The sequence below is a fragment of the Theropithecus gelada genome, chromosome 8 (genome assembly GCF_003255815.1).
Source record: "Theropithecus gelada isolate Dixy chromosome 8, Tgel_1.0, whole genome shotgun sequence".
NCBI classification, from domain to species: domain Eukaryota; kingdom Metazoa; phylum Chordata; class Mammalia; order Primates; family Cercopithecidae; genus Theropithecus; species Theropithecus gelada.
The window spans coordinates 14,253,530-14,275,335 of record NC_037676.1 but is presented as its reverse complement, the minus strand read 5'-3'; the positions used below and the strand labels follow the sequence as shown (position 1 = coordinate 14,275,335).

The window sequence follows — 21,806 nt, the reverse complement described above, 5'->3', positions numbered from 1 at the left end:
TTTGTCAGTGTCCCTTAGTTTTTCTGTAGATTTCCTTTTGAGTAAAATCGTCATCTCTCGAACTAATTCAAGAGGCCAAAGTAAGTTATTATCTTGGTGCTGAACATTTATCTAATTGTCAACATTTTTCTTAGAGGCTTTGGCTATCACATTATTGATGTCATTATACATTTGACCTCATGTTATTTTCAACTTTGATTCTGGGATAATTTTCCACTTATATGAATATACAAATCATGTTTTTCTACACAAAATATGGCATAGGAGAGACATGTGAGCTAAGAGTCAGATTTTCTGCTTCTGTCTTTAAATAGAGACACTCTCTTGGTCGCATCTGTAAAATGAATAATAACGATATGATCTCTATGATCCTGTGCAGTACTAAAATCCCAGAACACTATGATGTTCCAGAAAAAAAAATCCCAAAAACTCACCTGGAAAAATTATTCATTTTGCAAATTTCTAGAATCTGAATTAGAGAACTGTTGTAAAATTCACCCAGATTGCTTAGGAATATTTCCTTTTGTGTATATATCTTCCTTTATTAATGCATTTTAAGCCAGAAACATGTTCACTATTTAGTATACTCATAATCCTCAAAAGATACCATGAACATATTTCTCTTCCCATTTCTCTGTATACAAATTATGACTTTCTGTCCATGAAATATCTTGAGCCCCTCTTCTTTGTCTAAATGCTTTGTTGAATTTTAGCCTAATTCAAGCCTTTTTCTGGAACCTTTCTCAAACCCACAGTGATCTTTCTCAATTATTTCCATACAACAGATCTGCCACTTAGCTTTCGACACTTTACACTGTTATTCCCTGGTTCATGGTTGTACTTTCTCCAAACAGATGACTTCACAGTAAACATCATCTATATGTTTAAACATCTATAAAGCATTTGTTGAACAACTCAAATTTATAACTGAGAGGCAATTGGGAAATCCTTTATCACTTAGTTCCCTAAGACAGGCTCATAAAATGGTTATATCAGATTCACCTGGGTAACTATTCACCTGATTCTTAAAACCCACACTTGCAGATTCTGACTCAGTTGCACATGGTGTAGGAATAAGAAGCCACAGAGTTTTGAGAACCATCTCTTAGGATCAAAGATCTATCTTGAACACCTTTTTCCCAAATATATGAGCTGAATTAAATACTACTCTGTTCACATATTTGGTGTTTTTCTTTCATAGATGTTTGTCATTGTATTTGGCTTCTGTTGGATGTGCTTAGAAAACAGAAAATTAATGTAATTCATTGGGCTCTTTGAATAGCTCCAACAAAAGGTGGTAAAGGAGACACCTTCAAGGACTCCAGAGGATAGACTATGGCATAGGAGGTAGACTGGGGTGAAAGTTCTACTTACATCAGATGCCCAATACTGGGGAGTGAAAAACTTAGCCAATCATTCCCTTCCTCTTAGAAAAGAAAATGCACAAAATCATGTCGAGAGAGTGAGAACCGGTAGCATAGGTGGGAGTCTAAGGGACAGAGAAGGCTCTAATCAGCTGAAGAGAATGGTATACAGACATTACTCAGTAATAATAGTGGAAGAATTGGAGCAAGAGATTAGTCACTGAGTTACTTCTGAAGCAATGGATTTCTGTTGTTGAATGACCTATTTTCTGAACCTTTTCCAACATCTGTGAGATCTAGCTATGTGGCAACTACGTTTTTAATTGTCTTCCTTGCTTCTCTGTATCTCTCTCCGATAAACCTCCCATTATCTAACATACTCCGATTGCCTTTTGGCTTCTTGAATCTAAAATTGCCTGACAGAGCAACCAAACTATTTAGCTTGTCTAGGTCAATCTGGTAAATCCACAGAATAGCACAGCAAATGATGGAGCACTCTGAAGAGCTGTTACAGCAGTCAGAGGCCTGCCTGCCATTTCTCCACACAGCATGGCACGCTGTTTAGCACACCTGGTGTCCCAAGCTTCTTTGATAGGCTCTCTTCTGATTCTGTTTCTTGGCAGCTCCTTGTTAGGGTTCTCATCTAAACTATGTCAAATTTCACATTCACAAACCACTGTAAGGCATAATTTCCATCTCTGACTTCTTACAAGAGTTTCATCTATATTTCTAGCATTATGAGGCCTGCTGAAGGCAAATCCATCTCCTGTTAGGTTGATGGGGAGCTGACAGGAGTGTGGGATTGGTTACATAAGAAGAACGTTCAAATGACACATTTACACAGAAATAATGTAAGTGGCATATATGCTGGTTCAGATGTGCTTACTATTCCTATCTATGGAGAGGCCAAGGATATGTATTTTGAAAAGCTCCCCAGGTAATTTCTATGTCCAACCTCAGTTAAAAAACAGCCACAAAACCCCAGAGCACTGGAGAGTTATTACACTAAATGACAACTACTACTTGAAAAAAAAGTACAAACTTAAACTCTTCATATCGTAACAAAAATAGTACTGTCAAATGCAACATTATAAAAAAATGAGTAAAATATTTTTTTCTGCACTTTTCCTAGTTATATTGCTGTGTCAGATAATAATCTAGATAGGGAATGATATTTTGGTATCATTACATGCTCTGATATATGAGGAAAGTTAGAATTTGCCCTTTACCCTTCCCTACTTCCTGTCAACTAATTAGGGCTTAAGAATCTCACAGTATCACTTACTGTATAGTTTATCTTTTCATAAAAAGATATATATTTCCTTTGAAACTAAGTACTAGAGATGAAAATGGATTAATTTTCAAGTGTTGTTGGCATCATAGATAAAATAGAGTATTTCTATTTTTGTTACTTTACATCTTTCATTATAGAACACATGTCAAACTAAGTACCAATCATACAGAAACATGATTCTCAATCCTAGAGCAGGGTGAAAGAAAAAAGAAAACTTCATCTTTCTTGGGTATTACTTAATCTTAGATTTGATTATTTCACATTATCAACACCAAAATTGGCTGGCTATCTAAAGTCAAGAATAAAATGAAAAACCTGAAGACTATGCTTGCCTCTCTCGTAACTCTTGCTGTCCTCAGAACTGGTATTTTTAAAAATTTACATGGCAAGCAGGGTGTCAGGAAATCTGATACCCATATTTCTTCCATTCCCTTAGTATGTTTATTTTTAATGGCTATGGGAAGGAGAGAATTGGAAATGTACCTCTGGCCATCTATGAAAATAGAGGGGGTGGGGCTGAAGACTCATATTCTTATGTTATAATCCCATGGTTAGATCTCCCTTTTATGGGATTAGTTTTCTCCCTGATAAGGCTATATATTGTTACTATGATCTGTGTAGAAATGTTCTAAAAATGTCCACTGTTCACAGGCAGGAGAAATGTAGGCTTTGAGAGGCTTTTATTTTCTATCAACATATCACTGGTTCTATTACCTAAACAGAATCTTCAAAATCTCTGAAAAAGGAAATACTGAGCTTTTACTCATTAGAGAGATGAGCTAAGCTAAAAGAAGGACTGCCTAGAGAAAGAGAAAATGAAAGTTATTTAAGAAAACTTGGAGGAAAAAGCTCAAGAATGAATACAGGCCTAATTCATAAAGTGAACAACTGTAATCTGGCACATCTACTACAGTGTGCTTTAGCGAAAGTATAGTTTGGTAATAATAATGTGGTCTTTGAATTTTCAATATCTTTCCATCTCCAATTATGACAATTTGTAGAAAATTTTACGAGATACTCATTATGATTTATAATGACCAGAGATTATTTTATCACTTAATTTTTCCCTTTCATGTTGGCTCTTATTTTGAAAAGTAAAAATTTTGTAGAATTCCAAAGATAATACAAAGTTTATTAGACAATGAACAGTGAATTATATGAGAAAACCATCTTGCGAATGAAGTCAAAATCATGACAAACTAAGGGAAGATAAAATTTTGAAGTCATCAAAATGAGCTTCAACCTCATTTGTTATATAAAAATATGTATGTCTAAAAATAAACTATATGCTGTCAGGGAACAAGAAGTCTGTTGTATATCTCCTTTGTGTACTTTACTATGCTGAACACATGGCAGGTGCTCAAACACTTGCTTAACTGAATTTAAAAATTACACAGCAACTTTATATTCATCCTTAATTATATATTAACCACTGAAATTCTGTTCTATTAGTTAAAAACATTCATGTTAGTATAAAGATATTACCTATAAGGATAGCCGTGGTACTTGGAACGAAATATTGAAAGTAGAAAACTGAAGAAGAAGACCACCAGGCCCAATCCCACTAGGCAAATTACTAGAAATAGACAGAAAATACCATTAGTGTCTAAAAATATGCACATGAAACCCCAATTGTTTATATTTTTAAATGCATTCAATTACAGTATACTTACATTTAATAGTTCATGGCACATACAGGTACAACAAACCAGATTATCCACAATACAATGTGTTCAATATTTTCCACATTCTTCTCAATGAAAATGTACTATTTGGGGTATGAAAACAACAAAATTGACTGATCTAAGTCTTCTGGAGGTTTTCTTCTCGTATAGAGTTCTTACAAGTACTAACATGCCCCAGAGTGATCAAAACAAACCATGTTATAAACCACAAACAAGATTATTGGCTCTTGCATTATTAAGCATTGGCTATATTAGCAGGAACATTTGCATTGTTAAAATGCTTAATATAATTTTAATCTTTTCAGATGCTAGGCAGTAACTTTAGGTATTCGTTAGTATCGCCTCAGTGACAGCATGTTATAGAAAGCAAGGAATAAAAGCTTGGAGAGAGAAAATACGGTCTAAGTGAGAACCAGAGGGGAGGAAACTCCCTCCATGGCAGGTAATAGTGTCAAAATGTTGTGTGTCTTACAAACAAACTGAGGGCACATGTTAAAGTCAAATGTGCTGTGGTCTAGGTTTTCAATATTCCTCTGTCCCAGGAAAGCTAACAATAGGAAAAGTACTTTATTTTCTCATTTCCTTTTTATTATGATTGAGAAGATTTTACTCTAAAGCAGATGAATAATAAAATGTTTCTTTTGCACATATATTTTGGATATTTAATTAAACAAGATTCATTGCAATTATTAGTACAATCTAAAAATGCTTATAAAATTTAAATACTTAAATATGTTCTGTAAGTAGAAATTAGTGTTAATCTCAAGAAATATCTAAACATCTTTTAAGAACAAATATTTGCACAATACACCTTTTATTTCAGAGAATTCTAAACAAATATTTGAAATTATTCATAAAATAAAAAAGATTTAAAAAGATTAAAAACACTGAAGCAGAATAAGGAAAATCAAATAGATCTATATGATTCTATAAGGAACTATGATTTTTAAAATTTTTGCCAATATATAAATGAAACCAAGTTTAACTGCAATTCTGGCAATCATGGAGTACACAAGGTACAGCTTTGTCAAAATATGGTCTGCAAATGTGTCCGTTTTTATGCAACTCTGCAGTAATATCTTCTAAGTTTTCAATATGAATTGTGAAACATCACAAGCATTTAATAGCATCCAAGTGTAGCCTCTGACATTTCATTTCAGACAACACTCATGCAGCTGAACTTCAAATGAATATTGGGAGAAAATAAAGCAAAAAATGAGTTTGTGAATATCATAAAATAAGTTTTTGAAAATTATAGAATATCCCCATATGACAGACACCAGGACCCAGATACAGCATAACAACTTTGCGTAGAACAATCTTACTAAACCCATCATGAATTACAAAATGATTTACTCTATACTTTCCCAAATCTGGCATTTTATCTAACACTTCTTTCTTTTCCTTCCATCTCCTTTTTTATTTTTCAAAAGAAGTATAAAGCACTCTTTTCATTCCCTTTGCTCCTTTTTAGTAGCTCCCCTGGGTTGTGCTCTATGGGAAATGAGGCTCGAAATATGTGATCAAGTAAGACAGAAGAAAATTACTTGATCCTATGCAGTGGAACAAAAGAATGCTACTCAAGTACTTGTATATGGCAAGGGAGAGGAACTGAGGGTAGTGAGGGGTTAGTAACTATTAAAGGAACCATGGCAGTCACATGAGATACTCCACCTTTGGAAAGAAAATGCTGTGGTGAGGCAGACGCATTCTGACCTGGGAAACACTAATCATAGTAGTTGTGCCACATCAAAAACAAAAATCACATCAAAAAGGAGTAATTTAAAAGTTTTAAAATGTTTTCCAGCTCACGCTCATACACACACATAACATGAATAAACCATTTAGGGGTGGGTGGGAGCTGGAGTTAAAGAAACATCTACAAAGAGGGAAGTTGGAAATGGTGATTTAATAAATTCAGTATCATATTATTTAATAAATGTTCTAAGATTTAAAAATTTACTACACATTTCTTACTATTATTTACCTTAAGACAGGATATACAACAAACACATAATTAAGAGGATGTCCTCCACATAGACCCATGGAACAGAATAGAAAACCCAGAAATAAAGCTGCACATTCACAACCATCCAATCTTCAACAAAGCTGACAAAAACAAGCAATGGGGTAAGGACTCCCTATTCAAAAAATGTTGCTGGGATAACTGGCTAGCCATATGCACAAGAATGAAACTTGGCCCCTACCATTCACCATATATGTGAAAATTAACTCAAATGTAAGACCTAAAACTTTAAAAATCCTAGAATAAAACCTAGGAAATGCCCTTCTCAACATTGGCTCGAGCAAAGAATTTTTTTTACTAAGTCTCCAAAAGCAGTTGCAAATAAAAGTTGGCAAGTGGTACTGATTAATGAGCCTCAGCAAAACAACAAGACAGAGTAAACAGACAACCTACAGAATGGGAGAAAATTTTTGGTAGCTACGCATCTGACAAACATCTAGTATCCAGAATCTACAGGGAACTTAAATCCATGAGCAAAAAACCACCCCATTAAAAAGCAGAAAAAGGATATGAACAGGTATTTCTTAAAAGACATACAGGTGGCCAGTAACCATATGAAAAAATGTTCATTATCACTATTCAGCAGAGAAATGCAAATCAAAACCACAATGAGATACCATCTCACACCAGTCAGAACGGCTATGATTAAAAAGTCAAAAAGCAGATACCGGTGAGGTTGTAGGGAAAAGGGAATGCTTCTGTACTGTTGGCGGGAATGTAAATTAGAGCAGCTACTGTGGAAAGCAGTTTCGAGATTTCTCAAAAACCTTAACGTAGTGCTACCATTGGCCCAGCAATCCCCTTACAGGGTTTACACCCAAAGGAAAATAAATCATTCCACCAAAAAGGCACATGAACTCTTATGTTTACTGCAGCCCTATGCACAATAGCAAAAAAAAAAAAAAAAATGGAATCAACCTACGTCGATTCCATCGTGCATATATACCACATCCATGATGGACTAGATAAAGAAGATGTGGTATATATGCACCACGGAATACTATGCAGGCATAAAGAACAAAATCATGTCCTTTACATCAACATGAATGCAACTGGAGGCTATCATCCTAAGTGAATTAACACAGAAACAGAAAACCAAATACCACATGTTCTCACTGGAAAGTGGGAGCTAAACATTGCATACATATGAGCATAAAGATGAGAACAGACACGACTAGAGTGGGGATGGAGGGAGGCGCGTGTAGGTTGAAAAATCACCTGTTGCATTCTACGCTCATTATTGGGTGATGGGATCCATACTTAAACTTCAGTATCATCCAAAATACCCATGGAACAAACCTGTACATATACTCCCAAATCTAAAATAAAAGTTGAAATTATTAAAAAAAAATACTATGTCCTCATAGGGATAATGTCAATCCTCAGGACATGATGTTTATTCAAAAGATACATAAATAAAATTATATTCAACATGATAATGTGCTCATTTCTTTTGTAGTTTCTTTAATAGATACCATAGGAAAAGAGGGCAGTCTAAACTGTGTATTACATCAAAAACATTTCAACCCCTAAGACTTTTAAGTATTTAGAAAGCACTATGATTTGTTTATACACATGTCACCCTAGCTAAAAACCCACGAAGTCCGGATTTCTATTTTAAATTTCCTAATAAATACTCTTTCAGATACCTATGCTGCTCATACATAAATTTTGGGTTTTAAAAAGTTCAGAAATGCAAATAATAATAACAGAAAAACTGATAGGTCTGTGGACATATCAAATCATATAGGGACTTGGTATTAATTATAAAAAGGTCTGTGGCAGGAAACAAGTGACTGTCCTTTGCTCCTCAGAGCACATTTTCCCTATGTGTTCTCTTTTTGCTAGAAAACTCTTTACTTCTCAATAACCTCATATGTTTTTCTACAACTCGGAGAGAAATGGTCCCATGAAAGAAAAACCACAGAATTAACTTGCTTAAAAACATAATGCTGGAAAACTTGATGGAGCTGTAAATCTTGGTGTATCAATGGAAAAGGCAAAGACCCTGGAAGAGACAGTATCAACAGATGCCCTTTAAAAAATGTTAAAAGAAGCTTTGGAACGAATGGAAAGGTAATATATGTCAGTGTACAATACCTATGCAGAAGTTTCATCTAAGTCAGGCTTTGAGTGCACCCCTGATTCTTGTAGCAGAGAGAGTATGTTATATGACAATAAAATATCTGAAGACTCTGTCCCCAGAATTTTCCATCTCTCTGTGCCGCGTGGAATTACAACAAACACTATGGCTTCGCGGGGATGGATTAGAGCACCCTGACAAGGGTGAAGGACAGCTCCACTTTATATGCAATTCCACAAAAAACTACCCCGTCCGCTTTTGGAAGAAATATATTTGCAACTATACAAACACATCCCAGAAACAGAAAAAAGTTAAAATCTTCTTCAAACCAGAACATTTCTTTAGAAGTTTGTTTACAAAGGGCTTTTATGTATTTCCCATTTGACTTAAATGAATCTTAAGACTAAAACGAAATTACAAAAATGGCAACGCAGAGACTTACTCCGTCTTTTTCCAACATCTCCTTTCGAAGTTGCTGCTTCATTTAGAAGAACCATCCCCATGGTGATAGCGGCATCTGCAGTAGTTGTCAAGGAAGCCATAGACATAGATGTGAATAAAATCTGTTAATTTTTCTGGCTCTGAACACAATGTTCCAGAATGGTTAAATTATAAGTGCACAAAGAGGTAAATAAAATCAATTATCTTTATATAACATAAAATTACCATTCTTTGCATGAGCAAATATGCCATAATTTTTAAAAAATTTATAACATGAAAGTTCAATTTGTGATATATTGAGAAGCTAATGCTAAAGGTTCTTAAATTCCAGGATTTTCATAGCACATATAAACTATATGGACTCTCAAAACCAGTTACAACATTTCACATTATACATAAAGATATGCACTGCTTATAGACATGATGACACATGTCATTGACACATTTCATTTTCATTGTGTGCACACAGCTTTTTCTTCTAAATGTGTTTTTTCATAGATTTTGTTTAGCTGAAATCTTTATGAAGCTCAGGTGTCATGTCACTTGAAAATCTGGGGCTATAAAATTAAAAATCTTACAAAAGCAAATGAGCACATTATAATAAAACAATTTAATGAATCTAGCAGGACCCTGAGCTAGTCAGCTAACTGATACCTTAAGAATGAGATCACAAAATTACTTTTGTATTTAATACCTGCTTCCAACAGGATGGATATATTCATGCTATGTTGAATAATGCCAGAATTAAGAAAATGATGGGAAATTTTCACCTTCATAAAAACATTCTTTGCCATGTTATTACAACATTTTTGACATCATCGACTCTTTTTAGAACTCATCAATTCTGAAAATATATTTATTATGTATTTTGCCCAAGCGATTAATGGATTAAAAATTGAAGAGAAAAATAAAACAAGTCAGGCCAGAACTTCCTCAATTTGCTTAATTTCATTATGATTCCATTGTATTTGTTTCTACTGCTATTTGTGTATAAACAGCATCAATAAATCTCCTGTGCTGGATCTATCAACAAAAGCTCAAAGGATAATATTGGGCAATATACGATCAAGTGGAGGAGGTGTGAGAAAATTCTGCAGAGAACATTTCCTCTGTGAGTCTTTGAAATTCTGATTATTTATAATGCTCATATTTGAGTCCATCTTCATGACCGTATTATCCAACTTCTGGATAATGATAAATGCCTGACTTCTCTATTAAGGCATTTATGCTTCCATGACCTCTCTATACAAATGGTTTTCAAACTATTGTATTTGTTTTAGCATTGGAACTCTTTCTAGGAAAAAGGAAAATGAAAACCTGTTTGGAAGCCTAACATATGCAAGCGAAAAAGCCCCTGCCACCCCTGCACAGTGTCAGCCCTCCCCACCACACACATACATACCATAGACTAGCACTAAACTTCTAGAGATCCCTGCTATACAGCTTGAAAAACACTGAAACTTTTATGAAATTCCTGCCTTTCAATCATGTAGCAGTAGCCTGAAAAGAATATTTTAAGAGAATGACTGTTTTGTATTCTTGAAGTATTTTGGACCATCTACTTGTATACATTACCCTGAATCCATAGACATTGGACATTGTTAACAACATGATAAAAATTAAAAACTTGTTTCACTAAAACTGTTCATATCAGTTTTCTGGAGCAGATAGATGTGACTGATATGGATCCTTAACAAGGAGTTACTGAGTTTCCCCTTTAATCATTTTTTCTGTAATACCTTTTATATTCATGCATAAATTTTTATCTACACATTTAAATACACATATTTAATAATTCAAATAGAACTGCAGATTATTTTACTATGACTTTTTAAATTTTAAAAAAAATTTTTAGAGACAGAGTTTCACTTTGTAGCCCAGGCTGCAGTGCAGTGGCACGATCTTGACTCACTGCAATCTCTGCCTCCCAGGTTCAAGCAGTTCTCATGCCTCAGCGTCCCAAGTGGCTGGGATCACAGGAGTGCACCACCATGCCTGGATAGATTTACTATTTTAGTAGAGATGGGGTTTCACCATGTTGGCCAGGCTGGTCTTGAACTCCTGGCCTCAAGTGATCTGCCTGCCTCAGTCTCACAAAGTGCTAGGATTATAGTTGTGGGCCACCGTGCCCAGCTGCTATGACATTTTTAACTATTCAAAACATAAATGGCATTTAAGGTGAATTTATGTAGACATTAAAAGGAAAACATACATTCATCTTATGATTCCATTTGCTAAGCAGCTTCCTCTATTCCATTAATGAATCATGGGGGAAATGGCAGTATTTCTATTACTGGGGAAAATAAAGCCTACAAAATAAAATGTATGACAATTTTAATGGGAGTAAAGCCATATGTTAACATGTTCTTACAGTCCAATTTTATACACACAAATGCACATGTACACAAATATATGTATCGGTTCATACACACACAAAGACATGAACTCAGGGAAAAGTGTATTTTACTGGGCATTAACTATGGTCACCCAAGTATAACATGTCCCTATAAATGTATCTTCCTAACATTTTTACTACTTTCTCTCCGTATTATTACAATGTTGAAAACTATCAGTAACATGTTTCTCATTTCAATCGCTTAAATTAAATCAATGTGGTAACAGAAAATTATGTATATTTTCGTAAGAGTATACCATATTTTATTGCTTTATCTTACTGATGGCATTTGTTTCCAAATGCTTGCTACTACAAATATTCCTGCAAAGAATATATTTTCACAGGTCTCCTAGTGTATATGCGCGATATATTCTCTATGGTCCACAACCAGAAGTGGAATTTTTGAGAGGTTCAGTAAGTGTATTTTCAAATTTGTTAGGTATAATCATACTGTTCTCTAAAAAGAGCAATGTTCAGGTTTTCTTACATTTCACTAACACAATACTACCCAATTATTGGTTTTATCAAACTGGTAAGGAAAGAGTTGTATCAATAGCTTCTCACTTGGTTCTGAGCATTTTTTGATATGTTCATTCCTCTTTTTTTGGTTTAGTCTTTGGTACACTGCTTTTTTTTTTTGCCCATTTTTCCAAAAGCATAGTTGCTTTTTCTTATTAACTTGGAGGACAACATTTTTTTTTTTCTAGATAGGAGTTGACTGAAGTATTGCATTCCGATTCTCCTTTATAGTTTGTATTTTAAATTATTTTGTCATGTAGGAAGCTTTAATTTTAATGTGGCCAAATTGATTCATCTTTTCCTTTATGAGTTTTGGTGCTTGTTTCCTGCTTTAGAAATTAAATCTTCCTCCTAGGTTTCTAGCCTTTTTTCCTAATACCTTCAAAGCAAGTCAGGTAATAAGGAAATCTTTGAACCTGTTATTCCCACTGCCTGAGGTACTTTTCCCTGGGATGGCCATGTAATTTACTCCCTCACTTCCACTGGCCCTCTGTTCAAATGCAGTCTTATTAGAGAAGCCTCTTCTCACCTTTATTCTGATTTTTTTTCTTTAACACTGTTTTTTAAAGAAATTTCAGATTGTATACATTTTACAGTTTACTGTCTTTGTTCTAGCACTACAATTTTAGCTCCAAAAGGCCAAGAACTTTGTTTCATCCACTATCTTACCCAGTACCAACAATTCTTTGATGTAGATATTATCATCTGTTTACAAATAAGGAAACTGAAGCCCAGAGAAGTTTAAACAACTTGCTAAAAGTCACAAAACTAAAGAGTGAAAAATGCAAAGCAAAAAAGCACAAAAGTAATGAAGTAAGATGTCAGGATTAAATGAAAATGATAACAAGCATTAGGCAAAGAACATAATTGCTAGCCCAGTTTCAGCATGAAACATCTTTATGCTGAGCATAAAAATCTTTTTCATAAAGCACAGAGCATTCAAATACATTTTACTACTCCATAAATACATTCTAGATTTTACAAATAAGTTTGCAATAACTTACAAAATTGCCATTTCAAACATGTCTATGATTTTACCTTTATATCACTTATGTTTCACACTGCTTTAAATCACATTTTTATAATTTACTATTTTTGTTGGGAGCCAATGCAGTAACAATATAGTATTTTTCAAATTATACAAGTTAAAAAAATACGCAAACTCCCTATCAACAGGACAGAAAGGGACCAGAAACACCAAGTCTAACATCAAAATTTTAAGATTTCAGCATGTCAAAAACCTCAGCAAATCATCATTTATCATTAATTATATGTGCCAGAAATATGCCCATGAACTCCACTCCTATAAAGCTATTCCCAAATAAGACAAAATACAAAATACTAAAAAACTTAATATACATACAAAAATCTATTTTAGAACAATTTACATAGTAAAAAATTAAAATGTAAATGTCTATAACATATGGGACATTTTTGTAATAGATTAACTAGCCATATAAAAAATTCACAAAAATTCTTAATAACAAAGCAAGATATATTAATAGTAATTTTGTCACCATACCAAATGAAAAGATGTATATGTATGTGTAATACGTAGAAAAGTATGTATAAAACCTTGACTCCTTTGAAACAAATACAAAGAAATGATTGCAGGGAATGAAAGATAAAAACAGTAACTGTTCATGGGTGAGTTAACAAAATTGTGGATTTTTGTTTTCTTTATTGACCACAGCCTACAGAGCAGAAACTGGCAAACTTTTTCAGTAAGGGGTCACAAAGTAAATATTTTCCAGCTATGCAAGTCATATGGAGTTTGTTGCTATTACTCAACTCTGTTGTTGTAGTGCAAAAGTAGTCACAGGCAATATATAAATGAATGGCTGTTTCTGTGTCCCAATAAAACTTTATTTACAAAAATAGCAGGCAGGATGGATTGGGCCTGAACTGGTCCTAGTTTGCCAACCCCTGCTGTAAAGGTTTTAAGGTGGTATCAAAAACACTGTATACCATTATGTCTCACTGGAATTTAGCTTTCTTCTTACTTGACAATTTTTAAAAATGCAAGAATTTAGTAAACATTTGTGCACACAACCTTAAAGTGGGAATTTTAAAGCAAAGGGATTACCAGACATAGGTTATATACAACCTCAAGGTAAAATGTTTTGTTAGAAATCAGCAGGGTCAGTAAATAACTATGATCTCTTCCTCATAATGTTTCTTGCAAAAGTGAGTTTTCTAAGCTTTAACAAGAAAAGAGCAGTGAGCCGTTTAAAAACCTGATGGCTGAAATTAAGATATATGAATTATACTAAAATGGCTTTAAGCTTGCTAACCCTCCCTCTCTATTACTTAAAGATGTATGTTTTAACTCAAGGCCTTTAAGAGTTGAGAATCATTTGGCTTAAATTTCATTGTATTAACTCAAACATTTTCGGCTGAAAAAGAGACTGCATAATACTTACCATTTGGGGAAAATTACATTTGTAACGTAAAAATCTTCCTTTTTATACAGAGGAAGAAGCTAGATGATCATCTCTCAGTGTTCTTATGTGGCATTGAGTGGAAGGCCGAATGATTAATGAAAGACCCTCCAAATCTGACAAGATTCTACTTCTGACGAAAAAGAATGTTATTCTTTTTGGTCATTAAATTGATGGGTGTAGCCATCTAGCTGTGCCTCAGTGAAATATCCCAACATTAAAAGAAAATAACAGACGGACCTCTACCCTTTATCCTATACACACATACTTTGGCCTAGTTTTTGTATTACTTTGCACATTTTTATTAATATCATAGCAATATATAAACTACTGTGCACACTCCAGTTTCTTTGCCGATCCTGTTGATCATTTTCCTACGCTTAGTCAAAATATTGACATGATCCCACATAAAAAAGCTGCTATTTGTGGAAATTACATACAATACTCAGAGGCACTAAGCATTCTACAGAGATAGTAACAAATACATTTACAAAACATTATAATCCCTTCTCAAATGCATATGGTAAGTTTTCTGTTGCTCCTAGGAATGGACTCAAGATGTTTTCAATTTAAAGATAAATGTAAATAGACGTTGAAAAAACTGTTAGCACATTATAGAAGACTTAAAGGAATCTAAATCTAAAATTATCAACTTGCATCTATCATTAATTTTTTTCTATAGTATGTTTCTCCTTGGATATAACATATTAAAAGCAATGTTTTCACTATATGATAGACTAGAAACAGATGCCAAATGAAATCATATGATTTCATAATTGAAAAAAATGTTTTGCTCATAGAAAATGCAATGTGATCTTTATAAGAATAAACATTTTAAATTGCTGGTATAACCTTTACTTTTATATAAATAATTTTACTTCCAACTAATATTTATTTCATGTCATTTTCTTGAGATCCTCTAACTTAAAAAACATGTGGAGAATTAAGGGGCAGTGGCAGGTCAGAGATTAGGTAGTTGACACTAAAGCTGATCCTAGAACTCAGGTGTTCTGTATCCACTCATACAGAGAGACCATATCTTGGTGAATTCAGTGGGAACATTACTGTCTATGGAAACTAATTTGATCTGATTGAAATTTTGAATAAATTTTTAAATGACATTTGTTCTGCCCCTCCAGGACTGCCTACTGATAGAAAAAAAGGCAGATTAGTTAGGACAATAAAATCATACATTTCTGCAAACGTTTCTCTAAATATGAAACGAAGGTGCCTTTTTATTTTGGAAAACTACTACTTGTAATTACATGTCTGCTTTATTGTGCCATATTTATAGGTGTAGTAAGAAAAGCAGATTTCAGGTTATCTCATTAAAATCATACCTGAGGTTTTGAATTTTAAGAACATTCTATAATCAAAACCATATCCGACCTTAATTTTATCACTGGATCACCACAGCTGAAACTCTACTCTGGGAAATTATATAAAGAGTTTTAGGCTGGGCACGGTGGCTCACGCTTGTAATCCCAGCACTTTGGGAGGCCAAGGCAGGTGGATCACAAGATCAGGAGATCGAGACCATCCTGGCTAACATGGTGAAACCCTGTCTCTATTTAAAAAATAAATTAGCTGGGCATGGTGGTGGGCGCTTAGTCCCAGCTACCCAGGAGGCTGAGGCAGGAGAATGGCATGAACCCGGGAGGTGGAGCTTGCAATAAGCCAAGATCACGCCACTGCACTCCAGCCTGGGCGACAGAGACTCCGTCTTAAAAAAAAAAAAAAAAAAAAGTTTTAAACATAATTTCATATACATACTAATTCTTCCAACTATGGTTTCAAAAACTGCATATTTGCACTTCATGATTTTCCACTTAAGATCCATGTGCCTCAAGCCCGAGTCTTACTGAATTGTGGACATTTGAAAACTTTTAAGAACATAATTGTAACAAGAATTATTGGCCCTTTCATTTGTTGTGTGTCTTCCTCTACCTTTAGACTGTAAATGCCACACCATCAGACATCTTGTGGAGTTTTGTGACTTTTGTACCTCAGCACCTGGCACATATACCTCCGTGTATGTGTGTATTTATATTTACATATGCCCCACACATATTTGTTTTTACACTGCTAGAGTATGTTTTATTCTATACAAAAATATGATAGAGTAACTCAAGAAATATGGGCGGGCACGGTGGCTCACGCCTGTAATCCTAGCGGATCACGAGGTCAGGAGATCGAGACCATCCTGGCTAACATGGTGAAACCCCATCTCTACTAAAAACCCAACAACAACAACAAAAAATTAGCCGGGCGTGGTGGCGGGCGCCTGTAGTCCCAGCAACTTGGGGTGCTGAGGCAGGAGAATGGAGTGAACCCGGGAGGTGGAGCTTACAGTAAGCCCAGATCGCTGCCACTGCACTCCAGCCTGGGAGACAGTGAGACTCCATCTCAAAAAATAAAAATAAAAAATAAAATCAACATATCCACTGTATCTTTATTAAAATGATCTTTTCAGATGTATACAACAAATACACACAATATACAATTTGGTTAGAATATTACTGGTCTATTCACAGAGGTTTTGATTTATTGGCAAAATATTACTAAGTAGAAAAACAATGCGTTTAAAAGTTTTAAGCTCTTGACTCTTCAACTGATTGGCTTTATCATCTTAAGCAATTTAAAGAAACTAATCTCTTTCTCATCAACCAATTATGAGGCCTAATCAATCTTAGGAACTTTTCTGGGCTAAACATTCCCCTCCAAACCTTGTCTTCCTCCATATTTCTATCCTACAACACATAGCTGAACTTCAGAATCATCTCTGATTTCTATTCTTGAATCTTACTTGTGACATTTATTATCAATTTTGATTCTTCTTCCTCTCAAACAGCAGCTGAGTCACTCATCCATTCCTTTACTTAGGTTCATCCTTGAGGATAAACCATTGCCAGCAGCCAGAACGACTGCCAGCGATTCCTGCTTCCTTTGCTCTGCCTTCTCTACCCTATCCTTAATATTATTACTGGAGCAAACCTCCATTGGCTTTCTGTTCCCTAAACAGGCATGACGCCACTATTTCCCTTTCCACAACCAAATTTATCAAGAAGACATGTGGGGCTCAACCTCATAATACTTCAGAAATAATTCATAGGTTACCCAATGCCAAATATGTAAAATTGGCATATTAATTGCACTGCATCTACCACCTGTAGCTAAGATTCAAATTTCTCAGCAAGGTTTTCATTGTTCAGCCTAATCAAATTTTCACCAATCTCTTCAAAATGTGTATTCCAGCCTTGATGTATTTATCTTCCTGAAATAAAGAGTATTCACTCTCATTTTATGATTGTGTACCTGCTGTATCGTCTACTAAAACAGCTTCCTCACTCATTTCTCTGTCTCTGAAACTCCTTTTTTTACTTCCACATCCAGCTGAAAAGTCAGTGCCAATTCTCTAGATAGGGAGTTAGCTACTCTCTTGCTACTTCCTTTGCATATTTGTCTCACTGTATTTTAAGTATTTTTCTGTCATCCTACCTTTCTGTAAACAGCAAATATCTCATTCACATTTGCATTAGGTGGTGAAAACACTAAAAAAGGAAAAATAAGTGAAATAAAAATGAATTTACTTGCAAAAACATAAAGTCCTATGTAAGTTACTTTTAGATGGTTTACATATATTCCAATGAAAATATAATGTTTCTTATTTTTTCATATAGTTTTCTCTCAAAGACGACTTAGGATTGTTTTTTATTTAAATAAGGTACTGAAAAAATGAAACACTACTGATATGGAGACAATTTTATTCTTAGTAAATATCAATCTGTAACCTGGGATACAAAATAACTCCATCTGTTTTCTCCTAGGTTTTTTCAGCAAATCTTTCTATATAGCAACTGCATCTAATAATCTGACTTACTAAATTAGGACGAGAAATCCAAAAGATAGAAGTGTTCTCTCTACAGATAAATGAAAAGTAATCATCTGGTATTTGTAACTTTTTGCCTGAAGAAAAAAAAAATACACAAATGACAAAAAAAAAAAAAAAAAAAGATTGTTCAAAAAGCAGCAGTAGACTGTCAAATGAAACTAGAATCAGAAATTATTGAATTTTTTTTTTTTTTTTTTTGAGACCAGGTCTCACTCTGTCACCCAGATTGGAGTGTAGTGTGTGATCACAGCTCACTAAAACCTTGATCTCCCAGGTTCAAGTGATCCTCCTGCCTCCGCCTCCCAGGTATCTAGAACCATAGGTGTATGCCATCACATCTGGCTAATTTTGTAATTTTTTGCAGAGACAGCGTTCCCCCTAATGTTGCCCAGGCTGGTCTCAAACTCCTCAGCTACAGTGACTGGCCAGTGAAAGTGCTGGGATTGCAGGCATGAACCACTGTGCCTGGACTTCTTTTAAAGTTTTACTGATAAGGAGTCCAGCATTTTAAAAGAATTTTTCTCTTCCTTAGTAACAGGTATGTCTAAAACAAAAAAAAAAACACAGGAAAAATGAAGCAACAAATAATGACTATTAGCAAAAAGAGAATGGGGCTTTTCTTTTATGTATCACTGTTAAGATCTATATGAAAAAATTCATACTGCTTGTGAAATTTCTTTGAATCCTAAATTTCGGCTTGATGCCAATGATCCATGAAATGAAACCTTGGAGAATTCCTGCCATACAATAAAATGATGATCTCAACACAGCTTTTCATCCTTCTGCTCAGTATTCCTGATGTGTTTCAATAAACTCATCACTTTATCTAGAGAAAGTATACCGCTGAAATGCTACATCATGGATTGAAACAAGTTAGGAAAAAAAAAAAAAAAGAAACTACAATAATTCAATAAATTAGAGTTAAAAACTTACCTGCAACAAATGCTTTATGTTTCTATCAATTTGCTTTAATGTTAACATATTTTGCTTCCTGAATATCTTTAAATAATAAGTTGAGAGTAAATACAGCTTTTGCCCTTATTTTTTAATAGGGAGGAGTGGGTATGTCTACAAACATATACAGATACTTCCTTTTCTCACCGAAGGCCCCTCTGATGTGCAGAAAGCATTGCTCTCTTACCATATTAAAGCTGGTGTGCAGAAATTCAGTATTTGTTGAAAAATATAGCAAAATTTGTATTTCCGATTCCAGTCTGTGAGACAAACTAGAGCCAAACAAGTACTCCTCATAGTAGTTTCTTAATTTTGAAACCATAAAGCATACAGGCAAGTAAACAAATGGAAGCAAGAAATGGGCTGCAGATATGCCCAATTTCATGTATGTATCCAAACATGCACAATCAAGGGTGGGAGAAATAAAAATGTTGAGAATTGAGACATAGGAAGAAGACGGTCAGTGTTGTTCAATGAGTTTTAGAAAGGTATCTTTTAGTTCTCCTGCAATATAAAGGAGATTTATAATCATTTTCTTCTCAACTTCATGTCCTTCATTTTCATTAAACCTTGAAAAACAGTGCATTTTTATTACAAGTTATATGATTTAATGGGTTCAAAAATTTTGCTCTAGAAAAATTAAGTCATTTCACTGTTCACAGTTCAAGTTTTAGAATTTTGATAAGTTTTATTAGAAGATGATTTTTTTTTTTTTCGGTCATCTACACCTTTGTCAAAAGCTAGGTGTATTCGTTCTCATGCTGCTAATAAAGACATACATGAGCTTGGGTAATTTATAAGGAAACAAAGGGTTAATGGACTCACAGTTCCACATGGCTGCGGAGGCCTCACAATCATGGTGAAAGGCCCATCTTACATGGCAGCAGGCAAGAGAGAGCATGTGCAGGGGAACGACCCTTTATGATACCATCAGATCTCATGAGACTTACTATCATGAGAACAGCATGGGAAAACCCACCCCCATAATTCAGTTACCTCCCAATGGGTCCCTTCCATGACACGTGGGTATTGTTACAATTCAAGGTCAGATTTAGGTGGGGACACACAGCCAAACAATATCACTACGAATCAACCCACATATATGTGTTTATGCATATTATCTGTGGCCACCAAAGTTCCGAGTAAGAAAGAAGGAAAAACAGAGAGAGGAATAAACCAACTAGCCTTTTGTGATTATTGCATGCTTAATGTGTGCTGGCTCATTTTCTTCACACAAAAATGCCGTGTGGTTAGTATTGCTAATCCTGATTTTACAAACAAGGAAGACTTTCAGTTTCTCGAGAATTCCAAGCGCTTTAAACATTTTCCATCCCTCTTTCCCCACCATACAGTAATCACTGTATACCACCACTTCATGCAGTGCCTAAAACACAGTAAGCAAATAAAACAGGTTGCTTGAATAAACTGAAGTGGTCAGTCTTTGTTGGTAGATTTTTAAAAATGCATTGTTATGACACAACAAAGTAATAAAATCCAAAAACTTCAGTGTTGTTAAAAAGATAGTATTTTTCATCCAGATTAAAAAGAGTAGGCATGACTAACATTCATTCATGAAATTATACAACACACACCATAATAAAGTATTGTACATAAAACTTAAGTACTTGCACAACCAATAGACCATGAAAAAGAAAACTGAATTCTAATCCTAGTTCACGTAGGCTTCCCTAACACGAGCCCTTTGTGGGTTCTAGTTCTCCTACATATAAAATGAGGTTTGGCCTGGACAAATTCTAAGATACTTAAAAGTTTACAGCTTTAGTTATATATAGTACTGGAGAATTTGGTCTAGACTACTTCATTTGAATATGAATCTTAGTAACCAGGATATTAGTAATCAAATTTTATAAAGGATACTAGAGGCACACGTTAAATTCTCATAATGACACAATATGTTCAAGCAACACTATGAATTTAAATTTCAAACATTTTCAAAAGACTCACACAAACATTAATGTTCCCCCCAAACAGTGTCCAAACTAATTTTATTTCATTCTAAGAATATTCAGATTAGATGCTTAGCCTTACCTTTTTCTTATCCTGCTACTATTTCTTATCGTGCTACATTCTTTATCCTTCTAAATCTAAATCATAAATTACATTGTATGATCTGATTCACAACACTTAGTCTGACTCAGTCTGGTATGTTCCAAAAAGGCATGTTGAACCACTCAAAATCTCCTTCTGACATACCATATATTTAAGGGAAGCAGTATGATGATAATCCCTTTTTTAAGCTGCTATTTATACCATAAGGCACTTTTTTCTCACCATTAAGATGCCATAGGGAAAAGCCATATAAATTTCACAAAAAAATCTAGCCAAAGATCATCAATGCAGAGTAAGAGTAATACTTTGAAATTCAACAGTCAGTAAAAAATAAATTATGATCTGTTAATGATACTGAATAGTAACAAATTACACTGTAGTAGGAAATAATTAACAAAAAAATAAAATTAGTCATACAGAACAGCTTAAAATTTAATGTATTTTAAAAATCTTGATATTTACTGCCAGGAAAAATGTCAATTTAATAACATGTAGCTCTGGTTTGCCCTTTTCAATTCATCAACATTTTAAAAGGATACTCAGTACCAGAATAATGTGTGATTCTGCCACAAACTGAGCCTGGCTGCTCCCATGAATGTAGCTCTATAAAAGAAGACAAAGAAACAGAAATTACAGTTTGAG

At 34.4% G+C, this 21,806-nt stretch overlaps 1 protein-coding gene across 3 annotated transcripts in view; it reads right to left on the bottom strand.

Moving 5' to 3' along the window:
• The window catches only part of TUSC3 (tumor suppressor candidate 3), a 209,636-nt gene that overhangs the window by 12,368 nt on the left and 175,462 nt on the right, over nucleotides 1-21,806 (bottom strand). For all 3 annotated transcript variants that reach the window (XM_025394121.1, XM_025394122.1, XM_025394123.1), the window contains exons 7-9: nucleotides 21,704-21,767; nucleotides 8,895-8,969; nucleotides 4,144-4,234 (exon numbers count right to left, since the gene is read on the bottom strand). In XM_025394121.1, coding sequence (XP_025249906.1) covers nucleotides 4,144-4,234; nucleotides 8,895-8,969; nucleotides 21,704-21,767 — 230 coding nt within the window. The remainder of the gene's footprint in view (nucleotides 1-4,143; nucleotides 4,235-8,894; nucleotides 8,970-21,703; nucleotides 21,768-21,806) is intronic.